The sequence below is a fragment of the Lytechinus variegatus genome, chromosome 2 (genome assembly GCF_018143015.1).
Source record: "Lytechinus variegatus isolate NC3 chromosome 2, Lvar_3.0, whole genome shotgun sequence".
NCBI classification, from domain to species: domain Eukaryota; kingdom Metazoa; phylum Echinodermata; class Echinoidea; order Temnopleuroida; family Toxopneustidae; genus Lytechinus; species Lytechinus variegatus.
In genome coordinates this window covers 83,050,000-83,075,135 of record NC_054741.1, presented here as the reverse complement: position 1 = coordinate 83,075,135, position 25,136 = coordinate 83,050,000, and the positions used below count along the sequence as shown (strand labels likewise).

The following is a 25,136-nucleotide window of genomic DNA, read 5'->3' as shown; positions in this document are numbered from 1 at the left end:
TTTAGAGAGAAACTTTTTGATATCATGGATTTTTGGGATGGGGATTTTTTGAATAAGTGTCATGTTTTATTAAACTGAAAAAAAAGAGTAACATGACTTTATTGATATGAGAGTATTTGAATTGAAACTTTGTGACAAGAAGCTTCAGAAACATGAGATAAATTTAGGAAGTATTCAAACTTCATTCTGCTTAATTGAAAGTTTTATTGCAGGATATCCAAGATATAGGCTTACACCATGTACATGTATGCATTGTAAGGAAAGAGGAGGTATAATAATTGCATGTGAAGAGCTAATTTCACTTGCATTTTATACACTACCTGCAAGTTTAGTGAAGCATGCAGAACTATCTCTCTTAAGTCTCAATCTAATACTTCATCAAAAAATATCATGGTATCAAGAGATACATTTACTCTTAAAGTATGATAGTAGTAAAAGTTAATGATATATTGTTTTAATGATTTTATGTACATTATCAAGACAACACAAATGTTGCAGAGCATGGATACATGTATCTGGATACACTCTAAATGAATACCAGTCAAAGTCTGGTTTTGAATTTATGGGTATTAAAATTTAAAATGATTAAATTCAAACCTTTTTTAATGATATCTTAAAAAAAGAAATTATGATATTTTCCTGTTTGCAATATTTCATAGTGAAATCTGTCATGGTGGTTTGCATATGTATGTAATCAGGTTTCTATTCCAATATGGCCATCATTCCACGTAAGCAACATAACATGAACTGTAGGAATTATAAAATTAATAATAGTTTTAATAATACTAATAATGATAATGATGATAATGATAATAATAATGATAATAATGATAATAATAAAAGTAATATAAATGATAATATAGTGCCTATTGATTTTTTCTAAATGTGATGAATGTAAATATGATGAATTAGTAATGATTGTGGGCATATTTGATATATTTATTAACTAATATACACAAACTTTTTATTGTCTGATGGATGTATGATTTCTTACAAATGCTTCCACATTAATGTAAGCTTGCTTGAAAATTGGAGCAGTGTGGGGGAGGGCGATGAGAGATTTCTTTTGCAATTTCTAGTTAGTCAATAAATGGTGATGATGTGATGTTGAAATGTTTTCTAGACATGTTGGATGAATACCACACAACAAGGATGTATACATGGTGTCATAGTTTGTGAATTCAAGACCTCTTCCACTTGAAGAAAAAACAAAATCATAGCATGCATATTGCCTTTTCACTTACTGAAAGGTTCATTGAATTTCATGAATGCAACCATGATTTAATCAAGTCTCTAAATAGTCTAAACAATATATTATACTTGAAAACAACCCTGAAGTTTGAACATTTCGCAGGCGCATCAAACGTTCATAATATTTTCAACAAAATACTTTGTCATTTTGTACTAAAATGAAGGAACCAACGTCCCAACATAGTGTCATTTTTTGGCCTTGAAATGGATGACACATGGATATCCAGGAATATTTTTAGAATTTAGAATCTTTTAGTTTCTTGTCATGTGCACATTAGCCAGCTGCTCCAGACATCAATTAAGATCAAACAAACATTTTTCAATTGAATTAAAATATAATGCTACCATCATCCCATACATACAGTCAGTGATTTTCCAAATTTAGCTATGGATACAGATTTCTTTTTATACCTACATGTTTTTGTGAAATATTGAGACATATTTTTTTTAAAAAGCTCTTTTAAAAACTCATTTTATGTTTTAACTTTGTCTTTTATTATTTTTTAATGTTTTTCTTTTTATAAATCATATTCCCTTCTATAATCAAGTGTATTTTGTTTTGTTTTACGAATGTATCTTTATTTTTTTTTTGCTTTTTTCATTATCATGTTTACAGTTTGCTTTTATATTGTGTTTTCATTTTGTGTGTTTAGACCCCTATGAAAACGCATTTGCTGTTGGGTGTTCCATCCCACTTGTGGTAAATAAATACATGTAAATAAAGAGTAAAAATGTATGCCTTCTTTTCTTGATCTATCCATGATATGAAAAATGTAGTCAATTAAGTATTTATGACATTAAATTGAAGTTAAGTGCAAGACAAGGGACTTTATCATGATGTGGTTTGAATAACAAGTAAAAAAAACCACAGAGGACTGAAAATTTGAGCTGCATTAATTTAAGATTAGAAAGTTTAAAGTTGTGGAATTATAAAATAATCATTAGGAAACCAAAGTTACTGTGAAGTCATGATATGGTTGTATCCTGTGACCTGGATATTTAAAATAGGGTTACCATAGAAAAACTACACTTTCATTTTATTCATAGACACATGCTAAGGAAAGTAATCTGGACTTATTCGTTTTACTTCCACTGCATTTGGAATCACGAATTATTGGGCTAAAGCTAGGATGATGATAATAGTGCTCCTCAAAATATATTATTTCTAACAATGTACATGTAGTTAGATGGTGCAAAATGAATGCCTACATGTATAATCATAAAAATACATTGTAGTGATTTCAAGTCCAGACGTGATTTCTTTCACCAGGATTGTTTTAACATTAATTTATGCAGATGGATTCTAGAAATTTTAGATAACATTTTGAAAAGAAAATGCATCACTAAGTAATAGTTTACTCTTTTTTTCACACAGTTCTGTGTTCTGTGTGATATATAAGAAATGATTTCAAACATTGCAGCGAAGCTTTTCATTCGTATATGTGTGCTGTAACTCATTATAAGCACCTGTAAACTAGACATGCTTCGAGCAGGAATCGGTAGGCAGGGCTCAAAAACACCAATTATACCACATACAGCTTCAGGAATGAGAAATACCACGCTCCCCGCTGTCAATATCTTCAAGAAACACCAGAGAACGGAATATAAAACGACAGCCAAGAAATAAGAGTGGAATAAGGGAATAGGGGCTATTCTGTTATCCTGGCTAAGGGTTGGGAGTTAATGACCAATTATTTTAGACTGTTGTTACCTGAAATTGATTAATAAATCTTTGGGTGTGGGAGGAACTAAACAAGAAATAATTAGCAGGATGGATATATGTAGGCCTACAGCACCTGGATTTAAACTGTTTTGTGTTAGATGAAATTTACTGAGTAAGAAATTAGGTACTTTGGTCCTTTAATGACTACAGTTAATGGACTTCAACCAATAGGTTTTTAAAACCATGGGAAATGATTAATTTTGGGTAACATACAATGCTATGGCCTATGCCATATATATTTTCTTTCTATTTCTTTGTCAAAGGTAAAAATTGAGAAAATGAATTTCATCAGGAGCTGGCTACCTGTTAACTTGGCAGGGATGTGTTTCTTCACCTCATCCTTTGTTGTTATTATATCATCAAGATTGATTAAATCTGACAGAGATGAATATCAAATTATGATATCAAGAGGTTCATATTTTGATATTACATTGCAATTTATGTGATATTGACAGTATATTCCTCTTATTTGTAACACTTGGCCAATATACCACAAGCCATAGAACTAATGAATAGTAACACTGTAAAAACTGTGGTGTTAAAACTGACACCAATTGGTGTTAATGTAAAAATAACACCCTAGAGATTGAACATTACACCAAAGTCGAGTGTAAATGTAACAACCATAGGTGTTGTAATAACACCTATAGGTGTAAAACTAGCACCAACAATTTAACACCGGTGTAAAATAACTGGTGTGGTCCTCTATGTACACCGGTTAACACCACAGTTTTTGCTGTGAATGAATTGATGATTTGTTGGATGCATGATATGATCAATGTTTTAGAATCACCCAAATCATTATTTCTCCATTCAATTCTTTATGATCATCAGCCAAGGTTTATACATGTATTTTCTCTGTATGAAAAGAAGTTTTTTGTGTTTTTGTCTTGTTTAGGAGGAAGTGATCTTGAAGCAAAGTTATCACTTCCAAATGGAGGTCAACTCTAGTGTGAGGTCATGCATCTTTGGCTTCATTCAATTGACACAAGATTTCATCCATGGGCCCCCACTTGAATATACTGTACATGTACCTCATATTAAATTTGGATACATTCTGTTTTTGTTTTGAATATCCATCTTGACCTTAAAAAAGAACAACTGTTTAACCTCATGAAGCCCATAAAATATTGTCATTTTGTGACATCGTTAACAGGTGGACATTACAGAGGTCATCAGCATCAATTGAAGAATCTCCTAACCTTCATACATGTAGTTCTCTTGATTGTTGTGTAACTTTTAACAAGGGACAGGTCTGTTGGAGGCATTGTTATTCTAAATGTCAACAAGTTTTTTTTAATCTAATATACACAATGTACACCAAAGATTTGCTATTCTTAAAAGTTTTTTATTACATAATTTGCCCTTTAATCACATACAATGGTAATTTTTTGTGACTGGGTCAAAAGAAAATGAGTTTATTCTGTGAATTAAAGAAGCCATTTGGATGAACTAAAAGTGACTGCTGGTGCTATTTTCTTGTCAAGCCTAACAGAAGTAGATAAAACTGTCCTGGATATTGATCCCCTGTTTTTCCAGGATTTACGACCTGCTTTGAACTTCACTGGTCCATGGCCTGATGGCTGGGTCTAATGATAATTACACGCATGACTGATACCTTTAATGATGAAGTTCACCTTTCTGATAGATCCTTCTATTCATCACCACTTGGTGGAGCATTGGAATGCAGAAAGCCAGGGGCATATGCACTACATCTCAAAATACAAAGTGACAATTTTATGACATGATGAAGTCCTGATGTAATTTATAGAGGTTCTGACAGAGATTTAATGCGTTGCTGATAGTTTTGTCACTGTCAAGGTTACTCCCAGCCCAATTTATTTATTTTTAAAGGGAATGTTCAAAATATTCATGTGTAGCAAGCATAATCATTTGTGATCTGTATAGAAAGTTTGCAGAAACTGGAAATAAGTGTAGAATATATTTCAAAGTTTAAGAGATTCAAGATTAACTTAAGCATACATGTAATGATCACAGCTTGACAAATGTTACATCTAATGAATAAATTGGTAAAATTACAACAAATCAAGAAATTTTAAAAACAAATGCCTATATTTAACATTTCAAATATATGAGGCATATTGTCTTTTTTTTAATTAGGCCTGTATTCTATTACGAAATATACATGTACATGTATTTATTTAGTTATTTATTTCAGTTTTATTTATACATGTACATGTATGTTAAGTAAACAAAATAGGCTTTAACATTTTTTAACAATAAAACTAAATATTTGTGCATTTCACATGGAAATCATGGAGTTCTTTTGTGTGGGAAATATCAAGGAATGAAAGTGGCTCTGTCATCCTTTACAAATAAATACTCACAAACCTGTTCATATCATTTTCATGGTCAGCAAATTTCATCTCTTCTTTCCAAATATTAGGTCATATCATACATGTATCTGTGGCCTTCCAAGTAATGTGAATTAAATTTTAAAAATCCTTGAGAAATTTGAAGTTATTGAGAAAAGAAAATATTCACTTATCAACATTTTAATTTTGTCTGTCCTGTTTTCTTAGTTTTTATTTTCTGTCTAGTTTAAAAGATATTTCAGGTGGATTTTGCTTTTGAGATGCCTTATTTCAAGTTGACATAATCCTAATTTTTAAGATATTGAGAGAATAAACTGAATATCAAAAAAAATATTTTTTGGATGTCTTTCTCCCCTAAAGCTTATGAACAAACAGAGGGCTAGATGAAAGTTGGAGACACAATCAAAGGAAAAAAAATTCCATTATTTTGAGATGTTTGTTGCCATGACTATTGGTATAATATTTACTTGGAATGGGGGCTTTTAGACATTTTACCATGATTTGTCTAATGGGGATGCAAATTTTGAAGAAGAAATATGTTGATACACTGACCCCATGATAACATGTAAAGTGATTGAAAAGGTGCCTCTACTGTGGTTGAACATAACTTGATAATTAGGCCTATAGTATAGAGGAAGTTTGAAGTTAATACCCTTCAACTTTATTGAGAAAAATGATCTGAGACTTTCAGAATTACATGGGAATTTATCTAAATCTTTGCTTTGCACACATACATACATGTAAGTGTATTATCAAACCTGGAAGAAGAGCTTTTAACCTACTTTATTAGCTTTTTAGCTATTCCAAGATGTTTGGAAGAAGGGGCACTTAAAAAATTAAAAAAAGCCCCCCCACCCCATTAAAATTCATTATAAGATTCATCAGCCCATGTATTCTGTTTTCTATATTTTCTTCTAAAATCATAAAGGGGTAAATATTCCCAAGTCTAGCTGGGATTCAATGATTGTTGTGACTTTCTGTCATTCTTGTGAGGTCTGTATTTGGTTTGTAAACAACCATAAACAGTTACCTTTGACCCACAAATACAGGATTGAAATGTCAATATTCATTTATTGACAACTGAGCATTTGGTGTACACGTTGACTGTCAGTTGATGCTGCTACAAATTCTAAGGACATCTTTGTCTATCATAAACATGTCTGATAATGCTACATTAAGTACAAACATTCTGTATTATTTTTTTGTGTAAAATTGTTTGCTTATAAAAAGAAGCGTGGAACACTAGAACTGAAATCTACATGTACTGATGTACAATGCAGGTCCAAAAAGTTAATATCATTCATTAATATGTACATGTACATCAAACTGAGAATACTATAGGCCTATAATTAAAGTGTTATGCATGTATATAGAAATTATGATTTTGTCATATTTTGTGACTATATTTGATGATAAAGAACATATTTTAAGTATACCTTTTGTGGGTGGGACACCTCTTAAAGACTACATGTATGATTGCTTTGATTTAATCGCTTTATATTGATGAACTTACATATCTCTCACGCTGAGTGGCAAAAGGGCACATTACACATTAGCACCTTGCAGGGTTTTAGTTGATAATGTACATTCCAAACATTTTCAAGAAACTTTCTCATACCTACATGTAACTGCTCGCATACCTCTCTCACCTAGAGAAATTAATGTGTACGCTGTACATAATGTTATTCATATTGTCATACTACTTTCTTCAAGGGTTCGAACTTAATGTAGTTCTGCATGTTGAAGAATATTCTTTGTGCAGATAGGCTGTATATGTAGTCGGAGCTGATGATACTGCTCATCAATTGTTTTATTCTCAGTACAAATCTTGTGCACCCTAATTTGAATGGATTTGAATTTCTTTACTAGATCAGCTTTCATAAGCATCCAGTTATTGAATTTGGGTTATTTCAGATTTAAGAAAAAAAAATCACTAATACTCGAATCAAAGTTAGAGTTCAACTGCTCACAATCTACATTCAATCTAGGTTTATTTTACATCCCTATAATTTAGAGTTAGTAATTTTGTTTTTACTCATACTATGTAGGTTGGATGTGTACTGTAATTCAATTTGGTCTTAATTTTCCAATATAACCTCAAAGAAGAAGAGACATTGATTTTGATAACCTTGTTCCTCTGCTAGTAGATTTACGTAACTTCCTATAATTATTCATCATGACTGTTGGGCTGAGATGTGTAATAATATTTTAAAGTCTACTCTGAAATGTTCTTATAAGCGACATATGGTATCCAACAAAATGAGACAGAAAGGAACTTAGGCGGTAATACTGGTCATTTTGATCAACAATCACAAGACATTGCTTTGAGCTTTTAAAGGCATTTCAATATTGAATAATCTAATTACTGTGCTGAAACTGTGTACAACAGGGCAGGGGGGCAGGGAGGGTGACTGCCTCGTATGATCTTTCAATTGATATTTTAAAGAATAGTTCTATAGAAAAGAAGTAAAAGGAACAAGAAAGGATAATAAGAAAGAAGAGTGGTTGAAAAGAGAGGACAGGCTTCCAAAAGAATAACCAGAAAATCATAAAATCATGAAATTCAATAATAAAAGGACATATGATACATGGCCAGGTTAATACCACATCTAACTTTTAATGGGTCTATAATTTGCTTCAATCAATTCACTCAAATTTGTCCCTTTAACTTGTCATGGGAGTCATCCATATTTGAGGAAGAGATTTGTGGAGTGTGCGGTGTGGTTTTGGTGATGTCATTGTGGATAACTTGTCAAATTACTTTGATGATTAGCAGATAAAAGTAGTGAACATACGAGAGAGTCTTGTGTAATCATGTGATTGAGGTTGGATTATTTGTTTATGATGTGTTAAGTTAAATAGTAAAATCTATAATTCCTAAATCCAGTTGTAAACCTATATATTATTCCATTCTCATTCCTTCTCCTCCATGTTTGTACTGTACCCATCCCCTTAGGTGTGTTATGTCAAGGAGCTTCGGAGCTCCTTGGTTATGTTAACCTTTCCCAGTTTCCTTGAATATTTGTCTTGGTCTTACCACTCAATTTAAATGGAAGTCTATATTTAATTGAATATGTCACTTCCATCAATGTATGTCTAAAAATGAAAAAGTTAACATGCTTTATTTTTCAAAAGGTTTTTTTATATACATAAATATTAGCAAATGTGTTCAATAGGGGATAGTACATGTACCTTGTACAATTCAGAATGTTCAATGTCGGTTTCAAAATTTAAATGGCAACATGAATCATGATTCAAAACGCGATTAAAAATCACAGATGTAATGAGAAACAAAGGGTGTGTTCAATGTCCTCTATTCCCAGTTGTAAAAGTAAACGTCTTTCAATTTTCAATTTTCAAATCTTGATTTGGAGGAAAATTTAATCGTCGAAAAAGATGCGTCTGTAAAAGCGATCTGTGATCAGCTCCAATTTACGACCTTGCGCATCAGGAATACGACATTGAGGACAATTGAGTTTTGAAATGTCTTTAAATTTGCTCTCGCAGTGGAAGCCTATACAAACAAATGCCAGAACTGACCTTTTGTGTGATGGGTCAAACTGTAGACTAAAGATGCGCTTACCGTTACGAAAGCAGAAAATTAAAAACGATCATTATATAAACGGCTTTGTATTTTTGACACTGAACAGTGCACCACTGATCGTGTTTGTGTTTCATGTTTTGGAATTGAGTTTTTAATCTCGATTCATGTTGCTGTTTAAATTTTAAAATCGAACAAACCCTTTGTCACTTATCAAACTTTAAATATAACATGAATTGCCAAACATTGAGGTGGGAATCTATCCCCCTCCCTCAGTAAATAATGACAACAATATCATTTAATGGTTTTTATTACCTAATTTCATACAGCTGATGAAATTAGGGTACAATGTACCACAATTTTCTTGACACCATAAAAAACTCTCTTTCCAGACAAGATACAATAGAGAGAAATCGGACCCTTTTCATTCTAGCGAAAGAGGTTAGTGGAGCAAGCGAAGAGCGAATGAAAGGCAATAAAGAACCCATTTTAAAGAGCAATATTGAGGTTTTGACTGAGAATTCAATGTGTAAAAGATGTCAGTAAACTGTGACTTAAAGGAGAATGAAACCATTGGAACAAGATAGCTTGTGTGAAAACAGAAAAATCAAAGAAACAGATCAACAAAAGTTTGAGAAAAATCGGACAAATAATGAGAAAGTTATGAGCATTTGAATATTGCGATCACTATTGCTATGGAGATAGCAAATTGGCAATGCTACAAAGATGTGTGATGTCACTTGTGAACAACTCTCCCCATTACTTTAGTATATATTTCACTTGAATTGCCTCTTTTATCATATCTATCCATAGATCATGTGTTCTTTCTACATGAGGGCATGTAATACATATTTTTTAAGAATACATCATGGATGAAGAGTTTGTATCATCATAAGAAAAAGCAAAAAGATACATTTTGAGGGTATTTTATAGTCAACCAAAGGGAAAGTTGTTCATCAGTGACATCACACATCCTTGTCGCATTGTCAATAGGAGGATCTCCATAGCATTAGTGATTGCAATATTCAAATGCTCATAACTTTCTCATTATTTGTCTGATTTTTCTCAAACTTTCTTTATTCTTTGATTTTTCTGTTTCTACACAAGCCTATTTGTTCCAAAGGTTTCATTCCCCTTTAAGCTCACTTTATTGTATTCACGTTGCTTTTACAGTGTAACTTTGCATCTGTGTGTACATACATGTATAGTGAACCCATGCAGCGTTTACTCCAATGATGATATGATTTAGGAAACACATTTTCTGTTACTATTTAGGAAGAGCTAAGAAATGTCAATTTTTTTTTCAATGTTATTTCTAAAAGCAGTGAAAAGATTCTGAAAATGATTCTGAAGTACTATAGGGCACCAGGGCTAGGTCAGTGAAACCAATCCATAGAATACCCTTTTCAAAACCCATGAAAGTATAACAAAATGATCATTTTAATTATACAAACGTTATCTATAAACAGACATTTTTAGCAATTTCCAATAATATAGCAAGGCTACTTTCATTGATATTTTGCTTGAAATTCTATGAATGATATTTTGTAAAGGGACCTTACATGTATGTACAAATGTAGAAGGTTTAATAGAGAAGAAAAAAGTGACTAGTTTATTTTAGCTGTTAAATTTTAAAATTTTATCTATTATTAGATACATACATTTTGTTTACATCCTCATGAGTGTGACATTGTTTTCAATGTAAACAACATGTTTATGGTGTTGGATGCAAATGCTAGGATTACCTTTGATAATACATTTCATTTCATTTCCAAATCTGACATTTTTGGGATACCAGATATATTCTATTTTTTCAGCATATATCCTTTCTGATGATCAATTGGGTGTACATTATGAGGACTAAATGAGGACATCATGTCATGATGATTGATATACATGCTGTTCAGCATCTGGAGTACAATATGTCTAGTTTTTGTGTACTTTAAGATATTTTAACAAAGATCTATGTAGTAGGGTTTTATGATATGTTCCAACAATGTTAAGTATAAATTTTGTAAAGGTTGATAAACATTTTTTTTCTCAAATCCTCCATGTCGATAGAAATTTGATGAATTGGCTTAATCGTTCTTGAATTTGTTTACTCTTACTTACAAGTTTGTGCTGATGAATTCGTAATCCCTCCCTTCAAATTACTCACAAAATAATTATTAAATTTCTCATTTAATCTTTCTATTTTGTAAAATATTCCTGTTTTGAGAGAGAATCGTGAAGCAAAGTTATTGCTCTTTTTTTATGGTTTTACAAAAAAAATGAAATAAAGGGAGGGGGCACTTTGAAGGAGGTCAAGAGAAGTGCATAGAAGATCCATCTTTGCAAACAATCATTCCAGCGTGCTTGTTGACTATTATTACCTCAGGAAGTTTTTGCTTTGGATCCTATTCTTCAATATCTTTTGATCATCTGACCCTGTTATTTCTTCTTTTCTTTTCTTCCTTATTGTGCTATTTGTTGTTGTATGGTGACTCTGTGAAAACTAATGCTCAGATTCACTTTTACAATAGATAGTAGATTGTGTGCTGGAATATGTTATGAGGATGCTACTTGTGGGTAAAAGCCTGAATTCAGGCCCAGTCTGTTAAATGCCAGGCCTTAGTTCAGGCTTGTTTCTGAACAAAATAATCCATGTTGGGACCCAAGCTACTGCATACATGTACTCTGTATTAATCTTTTAGCACCACATTAAATTAGTTCTTTAATTCAGTTTTAAATTTCTTTTCCAATCCTTTGCAGTTTCCAACTTCTCAAATCCTTTTAAAAACAAATAATGTAGGACATCGTGCTACACATATGAGATACAGAGGTGTAGAATGAATACAATCTACAGCCATAGGTGTGTGATATATCACTTCTTGGCCAGGAGGAGTAGATTTAAATTGAACTTTGCATGTTATCCATCATTATCAAGGCATTGTTCCGTGCAATTTCCCTCTCCATGCATCTTGGCCGTTGTTGACAGTGGAACATGTTTTTCATCGGTCACATGAATGGAGAATTCTCCTAGGCAATCTTTCACTGGCACGGTGATTTACAATGGACTGGGTCATTAAGTAATGGAAAGGATTGATCACATGATAATCATCGTTGTATGATAGCTGACAGTCTGATTAGAAAGGGAAATTTAGTGAATGGCTGTTCAAAATTTACCTGAAAGATGATACAATATATTGTAGTTAAATTTGGAATTAATGAATAATTTAGCGCTTTGCACATGTGAGAGAGATACAACGGTTTGGTTGATGGTTGATCTTGCATATTGAAAATGTGGCCAGATTTTTTTTTAATTCATAAATTATGTTTTTGTTCATGGAAAATATAAAACTCTAGAAACTGAAATTATATTATAACCATGTATCTTTGCAATATCTTCCCAACCTTGTGATTTTGTGGTCAATGAAAATCTTGCGTGGCTATGGACAAAAAGTGGCTAATATCGTTAACTTTAAAGTAAATTCCTTCTGAAATGGGTTTTGCTTTGTTGTATCGTGATTCAGTGGTTTAGATGACCACCTACAGTATGCAAGAAGGAAAACGAAACCATTGATTGAATCAAATAGGGACAAATAATACACCACCTATTTTCATGATCCAGATATGGGCCATGACGTTTTATATCCAATCTTTCCTCTTCATCATGCATAAAAGATTTTGAACAAAAGTCACAGTATTTATCTTCTCCAATTGACAGCTTATTGATATAGTGTTTAAATTGTTCCTTTTAAGATTAATCCTTTGAGTAATAGAAGGCTAATCTCTTTCACACACTCTTGCATCCAATTCTTTTGTAAAGAGAACAAATAGATTTCCTTCCAACTCTCAATCATTCTTACCAATTAGTCGATATTAAATGCAGTTAAAGATCCCTTGTATTCTCTGTGTGTGCAGATATAGCATGGCATGAAAGCTAGGATCACTCTTAGAATTAATTCCTAGAATAATATCTGTCATATTACTTCCTGAGTATAATTGTCTTGTCATTGACATTTTACTATCCAATAGTTTGTCAAACAAGGGGGGGGGATACTTAAATTATAATTTATCTCCAGTTGGTAGTTTTTAGTTTTGCAGGATTAAAAAAGGGGTTTAAATTAGTGAATGGTTTCTGTTTCCCTTGAATAGACAACTTACAAAGAAAAGAAACCCAAACTATTCATTTCTCATTTTGAATATTTTTTCAGTTGTCAACATAAAAATAGCATGTACAGTATCATGTCTTCACCTCAGTATCACAGTCTTGTGTACAGTGCTCTAAAGCACCTCAAAGTAGGTGCACTATATCATATGATTATAGTTGAGTGTCCGCTTGGTCGCAAGTCCATCAGATATGAAGACATGAAGGAGAATAGGAGATCAAAATGAAGGAGGCACCGCTTCCCCCAACACAACATTAATAAACTAAACAAAACACAAATGAAATAAATAAATGTACTAATAATAATGATATTCATGATATTATGACAATGATGATCAAAAATGAAATTTTAGCAAATAAGATGAGAAAGAAATATAGATAAATAGAGTTAGATAGAGAGGGAGAGAAAGAGAGGGAAAGATGGATGGAAAGATAGATAGATTGATAAGATAGAGAGAGGAGGAGGAGGAGAGGGAGAGAAAAAAGAAAGAGAGGTAGATGGAGTTTAACTAACTTCACATCTTCTTCTGATTTGTATACAAACATAGTAGCCTACACTTGTTTGTATCCAATTGTTCATCTTTCAGTTGATTAGCTTCCTCAAACTACTCTGAGATATGATTGATACTACTGCTGAATATGCTTTACATGTTAAGTTCTCACTAATTGTCTTTACTATCTACACTATCTAAAATTTAGTGTTAAGATTAACACCAGTCCATGTACATGTAGGTGAGAGTTTCTTGAGATGACCACACTCTCAAGTGGTCAAGTACAACACTAGGTTTGGATTTGAACAACAGAATATTTATAATAACACCATGATGACATTGGTGTTGAATCAATGTTGATATAAAGTGCTTGATGAGGACCTCTCAGAACACTGATGGTGTACTTACAGTGAACGCACCCTACTTGTCTTTACTATCTACGCAATCTAAAATTTAGTGTTAAGATTAACACCAGTACATGTAGGTGAGAGTTTCATGAGATGACCACACCCTCGAGTACAACACTGGGTTTTGATTTTAACTTAACATAACATAAAGAGTAAAAATAAACAGAATGTTTATAATAACACCATGATGACATTGGTGTTGAATTAATATTGATATAATATGCTTGATGAGGACCTCTCAGAACACCGATGGTGTACTTAACACTACAGCATTTACTCAAGAAGTAATGTTAATCCTGTCTTTTTGTCTTGTCTTTTCTTCTTGTCTTTCCTTGTCTTGTCTCCTCTTCTCATGTCTGCTTGTCTTGACTCTTCTTATCTTGAGGCTTTCATGCATCGCTTGTCTTTTTATCTTTCAGTTATTCAATATCAATTGGAAAAAGTAAGCTGTATGTTATCTTTTCCCATTTGAAAAATTTGTTTTGGAATATATAATATCCCAAAGATAACATGGTTCACAATTAAATGCAGCCATTGTAATGAATCAAGATCACCTAAGGGTGTATAATACAGTGGTTAAAGCCATGCCTTTGTTTTGATTATCCCAGATATTTCGCATGATCCAACTAAAATCCCCTCCTTGTATTTGGTTTCTGTAAGCCTGATTAAACATATCCCAAACAAGAGTTTGCATCGTTGACCAAACCGGATGATCCTACTTGTCAGTTTTTACCCCATCCATTATTAAATTCTGATTGTGCTTTTGGTCACACAGAAATATGGAAGTTGGTTAACGATAGATCAAGCCTTTAAATGAGTTTGTGTCAGGAGGAGTTAGGGGGCATTTTAAAAACAAATTTTATCCTGATTTTACTTGCTGGACTATTGCAGAGCTTAGGACTTAATCAGAATCAGAAGTTATTATAGTATTTCATTCTTTAAAGTTTCTGGCAATTTAATATTTTCATTTTTCATCTATCAATCTTTTTATGAACATATATGGAAGGTAGTGGAACATGGTGGTAATTGCAAAAAGGAATCAAGCCCAGTGATTGGAATTATAAAATAACACTGCAAGAAAAACATTTTTTTTTCCTTTATTGTTCCTCCTATTTACTATGAATTAATCATATATAGTCCTCTATATTATTCCTCAGTACTCGTTTATTATTATATATAACATTAGATACAGGATCACAGCAGAAGAATATATAATGTAGAACGAACATGATTTCCCTAATGTTGTTCCACAGGAAATCCTGTTTAGTCAAGTACATGTAGTAGGTTTTGAAATGGATAATAAACATAAGAACAGATGGTTGTGCATTCTGCATATAGGAGAAGAACACTTTTAGCAGTCTGGTAGGCATTATACTGCTGTATCATTACACTTTAGAGATTGTTTGAAAAAAAATATTTCAGGCAAAATTTTAATCATAAATATGACGATCCTTTTCTAAGTGTATTCTATACTTTTGTATAAGTGCATGCAGATATATATTTTGAAACTTCTTAAATGAATTATCAACATACCCAGGGTGAAAGTATTATATTAACGATATTGATAAAGTACACCAAAGCAATTAGTTGAAAAAGAAAAAGAAATGTCTCTATCAATATTCACTATCATCATTAATCATTTGAAATGGCTTGTTTATGAATATGAACAACTTTCACTTTTTTAGAGTGATACATGGGGGCTTATTTCTTCGGGGTGAACAGATTGAAAACAATAAAAACCAATGAAGCTAAAACACTTAAAATGTAGATATCGGGCCTACATTTAAATGTATTCATCTGATGTAAAATCTCTATTTATTGTTACTACAATATATATAATCTGAAAACTTGGATGCATAATTAGCACATACCTCAACAACAAGCTTAGGTTTATGCTAACCAGCAGAACTCTGGCATGTGTTATGGCGCTGGGCACTGATGCGGTTTACTGAAATCAAATCATGCAAGAATTCCTCCTCTCCTAGACTTTCATCTCACATCACATCTTTCATTGCAAGTTCATTGTTTCTGAAGTGGAGTCGCCCACGTAGAAGAATAGGATGAAGAAAACAAGAATTGAGCTTTTGATGAATAGTTCTAGAATGAAATGATATAGGAGAGGCCTTTTTCTTTGAAAGATCAAGTTCAGAGTGATCAAGAAAGGTGTGTTGAGGCAGCGATAAGTTGGAATGCAATTTTGGAACAGTGGTCAAATTCATGAACAAGGATAGAGTAACATTGTAGGATTATATTGTATCATCAAATGATGTGGTCAACCATTGAGAAATTAATACCAAGGATATATTTAGGGGGTCAATTCATATTTTTGACTTGGTTCTCCTGTTCAAACTTCTATCCCCACTATTAACAAAAAAAAGTCCCTAGTAACAAAAGTGTAAAACTATATTGAGAACTGGGCATGGAAATTGATAACATTGATAACATTCATTCTCAAAATACTTTTAAATTTACAAACATTAATATAAAATAGAGAACTTGATTTTTTTTGACAGTGTGACATAGAATGCTTATGTAAGCACCTTTTGGAGAAATTGAATTCTCGGCAGATGCTAAGAATGTCTACCATTTTACACATGGTAAGGAAGGATCCATCCATCTTACTCCCAGCTCGAAACTAAAAACATCACTCCTCCCTAGTCACATGACCGCTTTCCATTATTACGTTTTATTAATCGCGTCAGTGCTTCACAGCGTGTTAAGCAGACCACGGGTCAGTTAGCGCAAAGACAGATTGCATTTAACACCTCGCCTGCATACACTCTGCTATTCACACCTTCTGTGCTAGCTTTTGTCTTATTATTTAGAGGTGAGGGAATTAAACAATGGAAATGTTGATGCTATTCAAATTCAACATTTTGGTTTAGGTGTGTAGGCACTAATTACTTTTCGATCATACTTGATTTTAATTTCAATCCTGTTCTTTTAATTTCCCACTCTTTTCTGACAAGCCCCAAAAGAATCATGTTGACATGAATGAATGAAAACTTGCCCGTAGCCCCACAATGCCCAATTTTGTAAAATACCCTTCATAACTATTAAACTAAATACATTGTCTGCCCCAAACACTTTAAAACAAAGGATCAAATGTTATTATTCTCTAAACCTCCCTAACTTTATGTAAGAGAGCCAAGAGATATTGAGTAAAATATGGTACATGTTTAAATAGAGGGCTAAATTTATGAAAGGTGCATTGATATCGGTCGAGAAATATCAGAAATTTTATCTTGATTGAGACTTGTCTATTAAAAATCTTTGAACAGTGCTCTCTTGGTTCTCTAAAAGCAATTTTAGTTGACCTCTTTGAAGCACTTACTATTGCAAATGATCTCAGACCTATTTAGTTCTAAACTTGACCATGCATTGTATTTGACCAATGACCTCAGGATTACAGGTGAGAAGATCTCTTCCATCAATCACACTACAGGACTTTATGTTGTTTGATTTTGAATAGTTGGTCTTGGGTTTTAAGAATGACAGGTGGTAGGATGGTTGGTGGTCCTGTTCTGTATAATGTAGATAAATTTATTCTTTTTACTAAAAGAAAATACATTAATATCAAACATTTAACAAGGAGAAAAATTAAAATGCACCTTGGAAACTTTTGGGTATCTAGATTACTATCAATTTTTAGTAATAATAGATAAATTTATTGTTTTTTGCCAGATGATACAAAGTGCAACTATCATTACCTTGATTTTAATTTAAGCTACAACTTCATCAGCAGCGCCCAGTACATTCAACAAATGAATCCTACCAGGTGTTTACCTGGGTTGAGTGCAGCACATTGTGAATAGATTTCTTGCTGAAGGATGTACATGTATCCTTACTCCTTCAATGATTAATTCAATTTTCAAATGCACTTTTGACTAAATTAAATACAGATAAATACACAAGTTATATGGGGCTTCCCCTCTTCCACAGTGTTGTAAGATTCTTTAGTTCATGGATTACTTACAATGATAATCTTTAGATATTTTTATTCACATAACCAGTGTTTTGAAATGCCTTTTACTATGGATTTACCATGGATCCTATCCTACTAGAACTAGTAGGATCCATGGATTTTTCCTATACTGTATATTATGTTTACAAATGTATAAGGCAAAAATGAGTCTGCAGGCTAGACTAACTGATCTCACACCAGGCAATAGTAAAGTGCAATGACATGTTGGCATTCAAAAACAAACCCTGATTGGTTGTCTATGTGGAATCCTTGTGCACTGATCACCTGTGCTTAGATCACAGGTGGGGGAAGTCCCTATGGGAGGGGGAAGTCCCTGTGGGTGGGGCATCTTACCAATAAGGCTACCAGGTGAGGATATAGAGTAAAAAGATGGAGTTTTGTTATTTATACATGTACATTAATGTATAAATGATATTATTGAGAAATGGAGTATTAAGAAGATATAAGTTCTTCAGAGTGGAAAATTCCTAGCGATACATTATTTTATTTATTCATTTATTATTATCATTATTTTTTTTTTTGGGGGGGTAGATGTAGGGAGATTAATATGTGATGATGAAATATAAAGAAAGAAACGGCAGAATGCACATGGAGGATATTAAAAAAGACAAACAACGGAGAAAAAATGAGATTATTATGAGAACATCTACTGTAAACCGACAGTCATTTTGTATTGAGATGCTTATTTACATGTAGAAACAAATGACATGAAAAAGTTCCTGAGGAGATGGTATGTCTTAGTTGTAATGAGAGAAAGAGAGAGAGGGGGGTATCAGATTTCATAGATATTCAGTCATGACTGACAATCTTCCCAATCAAAGCTGACTGCCAACGGGTCTTTCCCAGATGTTTATTTGTTTCCATGGCAACGTTCCAATCCAAATTGCCACAGTATGCAGTGTCCCTGGTGTTCAAATATTAGTCAATTCTTGGCATTATGCACATATGTATCTTCCAGGCTAGATTGTTTATCCTTGTAAATATGTCTGCCCCATCAATTTTCTGTTGGTATTCAGAGAGGGGAGGAGGGGGTCATTCATGAATGCCCTCCAGTAAGGAAAATTAGTGTGGGTATCAGACAATGTTCTGAAAAAATGTTCCACTGCTTACTAGCAATTAATGATTCCACCGCTGTGGGACTATTTTCTGTTTTCCATTGTGCATATCGTACAGTCAGACATACACATGCATGAACTGGATCAATACCAAGTAGCCATTGTAGTTTGTATATTATTCTTGCAATTTTTTTTCTAGAATTGATATAATTTCATACCTGTGATAGTTCATCCTCTTAGATCACAAAAGAAGAACTGTCATAGGTATGAAATTAAAAATTGATTAGAATTTATTTAGGTGAATTATATCTGATGATACATGAAGACATAAGAGTACAATATGTAACTGCAATGATCTAGTGTAATTTGATTAACAAATGAAATTGATTAATTGTAAACTTCTGCATGATATTCACTGATTATTTTCAGTAAAGTATAATTCAAATATTCTTACGGAATGTGTCGTTTATTATTTTTGGAGGATTTTTTTAAAGTCCGTCTAACTTTATTTCTTTTTTGTTCATTGCTTCACAGCTTGATACAAGTTCAGACATCACAGAACGAAGGAAGATCCGTGCGGCTCTACGCGAGCTCCGAACCAATAATAATAACTCAGTGGTCAATCCTCACATCCGTACTCCTATCTCACCTTCCAAACTCTCACATCATCAATCGTTCAGAACAGAACGTAGGAGACGCCCTGAGATTGATGATGTGACAAAGAAGCAAAGTCAGGATGATGACATCTTGTATCGATCTAGGAGGAGGAGAGAGATTGATGCTGGAAGAGGGCAAGGAGGAGGAGGAGATGAAGGCGATGATGAAAATGAAGTGGTGGTTGACATCGAGATGAAGATAAAGGAAATTGGTAGTGATGAACAAAAATTAACAAAACTGGTGAGGAAATTTTTTTGAAGAATTATTTACTGATGGAACTCTGTCAAATAATCAAGGTCACAATAAAAGCATGATATATTTTAAAAAATTAATTCTCAAGGTGTATTTATTATACAGATATTGACTGATGGGGTGTGTAATATAAACATTCTTTGGACCGCCGGATTTGTATTTTCCCGAGGGGTTATATTTTCCCGAAGCGCGCAGCGCTGAGGGAAAATATGATCACGAGGGAAAATATTAATCCTTTAGGTGGTCCAAAGAATGTTTTTGTTTACACATCCCATCAGTCAATATCTGTTATATTAGATAGCCTCTAATGATGAAGATAAAGTTAGGTCTTACGATGCGTGCAGCATCATTTTTATGATATTCACAGTGATTGATTGAACTGGTATGGATCTAACCTTAGATCTTGATCTATAGATATCTAAGTAACGTTAGTCTAACGCAGTGAATGACCCTTGAGTAATCAAATCAACTTTGTTTAGGCCTAGCCCTAGATCTAACTCTAAAAGTTCAAGCCCAGTCCAGGTCCAGGACCCAAGGCAGGCCGATAATGCATGGTAACATCTAATCCACAAGAGGGCGCCATACACGTATAAAAATATATTCATGGACCGGTTGGTCAATATATTCATCGAAGGTGGACCGGCTGGGAAAATACATTGATTTTGATCATATCACGTGACGCGCTATGGACCAATCGCGCTTGGCTATCTGTCTTGGCTATCTAATATAGTGAGTTATTGACCAAAATGAGGTGCATCATTTTGCACCTCAAGTAATAAAAGAAAAAAATGGATATAAAAATATTTCACATGTCTGTGATTTTCATGACTAACACAGCACCACAAATAATTTCATTTTTGTTCATTTTCCCTATATTCTGGACTAGATTGCTGTGTCTCCTTAAAAATCCTAAAAACAACTCTTATGTGTCTCTCTCATCCAACATCCATGGAAGAAATATGTAATATATAGTTCTATGTCACTATTTGTATAAAAATATGAAGGTTTGTTGTAGCATGCAGTTGATAGTTTTTTATCTGCCTTGTTAGACCAGGATACATCTAAGAAGAAGAGCAAAGTAATATTTCTTTTGGATATTCATTAGGCGGTTTCAAACCGCCTCGATCACAAGAATCCCCGTTAAATTACGGGAACTGTTTTCGGCTAAAAAATACCCGTTAATTATTCCTGCATTCACACCGCCCCGAAACACATCCTTCGGGATAAGTTCCCGAAGTTACGAGCATGCGCAATTATGGTCTGATAAGCAGGCAAGGCGCGAAATTCAAAATCACTAGCCCAGCAGCCACCCACGCCGCCGCGCCCAACGACACGCTTGGCTAAAAGTTCCCGTAATTTGCTTTCACATCGCCAAAATACCTGCGACCTTGGAAAAATCCCCACGAAAGTTCTCGTAATTTCGCCAAGTACCTACTATTTAACGGGTATTTTCTTTCGGGGAAATTACGCGTAGTTTGCTTTCACATTACCAAAATACCTGGTATTTTCTGATCGGGGTAAATTTCCCGATCAGAGAATACCTGGAACTGGCGAACTTCGAGGCGGTCTGAAACCACCTATTGAAGCAGATTGGATTTGATGCAGTCACTTGGGGTTGTCTACACCTAACACCTTGCCTGGTGGACAATTCCTTGGTGTATACCTCTGACCAACCCCCATCAGCTTTAATACAAAGACCCTGTTCACATTGACTTACCTGGAGTGATCCATTTTGGGACTGGTCTACCATGACTGTGAAGGCTCAACGCGATCAAGGAAGCAATCTTATTGGAAAAATTCTATCGTGGAAAAAATAGAAATGATTTTTAGCTGTCAAGTGCTTGTCATGTTTTGTAGTGAGAATATTACAGTAAAATTTTTCAATGCAAATGTATCTTCTTAGATCCCCTTCAAATTCAAGCTACATGTATGATGGAAAAAGATGAAAGATGAAAGCCAAACAGTTTTGTGTAGTCCCTTTCTTGCATCGCTGTGTGCAGTGCCTTTGGCTCTGGCAGAGTAAATATCTTACAGCTTACACTAAATCTTTCAACAATTTTAATCGAATTCTCTATTACTCTGAGGCAGTTTCTTTCATATTCTATCTGATGATCAAAACTAAAGTTATTGATTCTCTGAATCAGTATAACCATCCTTTAATGTGATTTTCATCGTTTTGCTTTGTAGACTAGTGTGAACAGAAACCTAGTTGTGGACGTGTTCAGCCCCACATAGTTTGGTCTAGGAAATTGATTATGAATGGGGCAGAGACAAACATTTTTGTTCACTTCAGTTATTATTTTATGCCTAAAGATGACTTTATTATTAAGCAACGTAGTGAGAATTGCCTGGGAATTTAGGTAACTAGGTTGTGATCACCATGTGGATATAAAGGGAAAGAAAAAGATACATGGTGTTCTCGATATGTAAGAAGTGATATGAAAAGGATTGTTGACCGGGATATGATAAAAAAAATCAATTAAATTCTGCTTGGAGTCACTCTTACCAGAGAAGGTGTTCAGACACAATTTAAAAAAATAGGACAGTGGTCTGGTGACTTTGTAACCAGGGTTCAATATCCAAGTTGAGTTGGTCATGAACGTTGGTATTCTTTTTATTAGTCCAACATCCCCTTGAATGTCATTACATTCTTAAGTCTTCAGGGGGATTGGATGAGCTTGGGTCGACAAAATCTAAAATTAATTTTTTGACTTTATTAGTCTACAACTTCTACCAAAAGAAAAATAGCTTTTACAAACTCTTGGTTTTTGAAAAATCTGTTTAAAAGGGGGTGGGGGAGGATTCCACTTTTGTATAGGCCAAAATGATGACTATTTTTTGTAAATCCTGAAATTTAGGCATATTTCACATGCACCATTTGACATTGCATAAGCCTGTTCAATGGCAGCCAGTTGTAGCGATGTAATACCCAATAACTCTCTCAGAGGAAAAGAAATCTTAATTGATTGGCAAAGGGAGCCCTCAGTAGTCCAATCTATCCATCAATGGATGTACCGAGTGTCTAGGTGCCAATTGAAGATGTAATGAATGGGTTTATGTCTGGTATGTGACGTAGAGTATCATTTGTCTCCCTTCGCTGGTGAAGCGACTCATCCGTTTTGTCTTGAATCACTTTATTTCCACCTTTTGAAGAACTTGAGGAGGGGAATGAAATAGATATTGGAATATCAAATTCCCATTATTTATATAATTATTTATAGTAAGTTTCCCAACTTCTTTGCTCTCTGCAAACTGAGTTTTCATGGAATTAGAAGCGACTGGTCTCCCTATGTTAACCAAATGGTTTATGAGAGTGTTCATGAATGACATAAATGACATTTGAACAAAAAAACTTTCTTTTTGCATTAAAGCATTTGATGCAAGTGTATTGGTACTCTAAAATCATAACAGTGGATACTTCTGTTATGAGAGTGGGGTTGCCTAGTTTTAAGATTGATAAAAGCAAGTTCATAGAGTGGTATGCCTTGATTTTATGATTAACTTAAATGATAACTTTAAAACATAGAAATACTTGTATGTACACCGTTTTGACAAAATCATTGAAAGAGCAGACAATTTTCCTTAGAACGTGCTTTCACAATATACCCAATCAAAAAAATTGCAAGTACTTGATTTTCTTTTATGCATTCACACCCTCCTAAGCCAGATAAATTTCCAATAGTAAGAAGCAAGCAACAGGACTCTTAAAGATGAGAATTATTCTTCCCTCACATCAACAGTTCAAGTAATGAAAAAAATTCTGTGCACAACGGTTCTCACAATTTGGAAAGATATATGCGATTATTTTCTTTCAGGTACATGTATGTACCAGTAGGTCTACTGTGCTCTCATACTCATGAAATATCTGTTATTTTCTGATGTGGGCAGATTTCCTGATTGTTGCGGAATGTTCACACATAATAATGCTCCATTGCGAGGATCAGTCCTGCTTGGTCATGGTTGGGGGGAGGGTTGTGTTGGGTCTCACGTTCAGAAACTCATACAATTCAACGTCGCTATGATAGCCAGCATGAAGGGAATAATATTTTTCACTGTCCAGTGATGAAAAAACATGTCACACTGAGCTGTTTAATCCATGGAGGATAAGCAATTTCCTCCGTTGGCTTTCTGAGTCTAGGTGTGAAAACACTTCATCATTCTTTTAGAGGAAATAGAAAGAGATACCTTACCACCTAGACAATAAACAGAGACATGGACAGGAATCTTTATGGTTGATTGAGACAGACCTAGCTCAATATCATTAAACTAATTACCTAATAGAAGATAGGATTGTACTAATTGCCCAATTTGACGCATTTTAAGACTTGGTTATGGGTTTCTCAAGGGCTTTTATATGATGAGTATTGATGGGGTCGACCACTTTAAGTGTAGACATGTTTTTTTTATAGAAAATGATTAAGCTTTGTCATCAGTTGACACTTTGGAAGAAGAGGACATCCCCATCTTTCTCTTTTTGGTTAGACCAGGAAAAAGGTGTTTAAACTTTGAAGAATAATTTCAGAAAGGACTCTTCTCATTATTCCCGCATGAAAGAGAAGATACAATATCGTGTTTACTTAAGCTAATTAAGTGTTGGCCTCTTACAATTTCTTGGACATATTTCTCACCATATGTTCCTAATCAAACCCAGACAGGAAATGCTTCATCCATTGGTTTTAATGAGTGATGTGATGTTAGAACATGAATCGTCCTCCTGACTAAAAGTGAACCACTTTGACATGCTTTCTCAGCTTGCCTGTCTGCCTGGGTCTGTCAACTCTGAGGGAGTCTTTTTAAAAATTTGATATCAAAGTTATTTGGAAGATCGCATAACTGAGCCCACGTAATACTGCCAGGGTACGGACACGCAGGAGTAATTAGCCAGGGTTTCATGAATCATTAGTCAGTGAGATTAAGTGAATCAAGAAATGCTAAGACCTGACCAGCCCCCAGATCTCAAGGAGCCTATCAAAATACTTGGTGGAAAAAACATGATTAGAAGGATCCATGATATTCTAACTCCAGATAATATTCTTGTGGCCATTTGCTTCAACTTGATACTTTCTGTCAACAGAATGTCTCTGTTTGATATTACTAATTAAACATTCTCCTTTTACAGAGGTTTGACCTCAAACATGTAGCCCTGTAAGTCATATGGCCTCTCCCACACCTCTTCAATGCTTCACATTGATCACACTTGAGCCAATGATTTGAACTTGCTCGAATTTCATCTTGCTGGGAGCCTTCAAGGATAGCTGTGATACTTCTTAGACCAGAAAGTCCTCATG

The 25,136-nt window shown here is 33.9% G+C and overlaps 1 protein-coding gene across 8 annotated transcripts in view; it reads left to right on the top strand.

Annotated features, from left to right (window-relative positions):
- The window catches only part of LOC121409285 (smoothelin-like), a 122,434-nt gene that overhangs the window by 7,910 nt on the left and 89,388 nt on the right, over positions 1–25,136 (top strand). For all 8 annotated transcript variants that reach the window (XM_041601196.1, XM_041601191.1, XM_041601189.1 and 5 more), the window contains exon 2: positions 19,474–19,836. In XM_041601196.1, the coding sequence (XP_041457130.1) occupies positions 19,474–19,836 (363 nt within the window). The remainder of the gene's footprint in view (positions 1–19,473; positions 19,837–25,136) is intronic.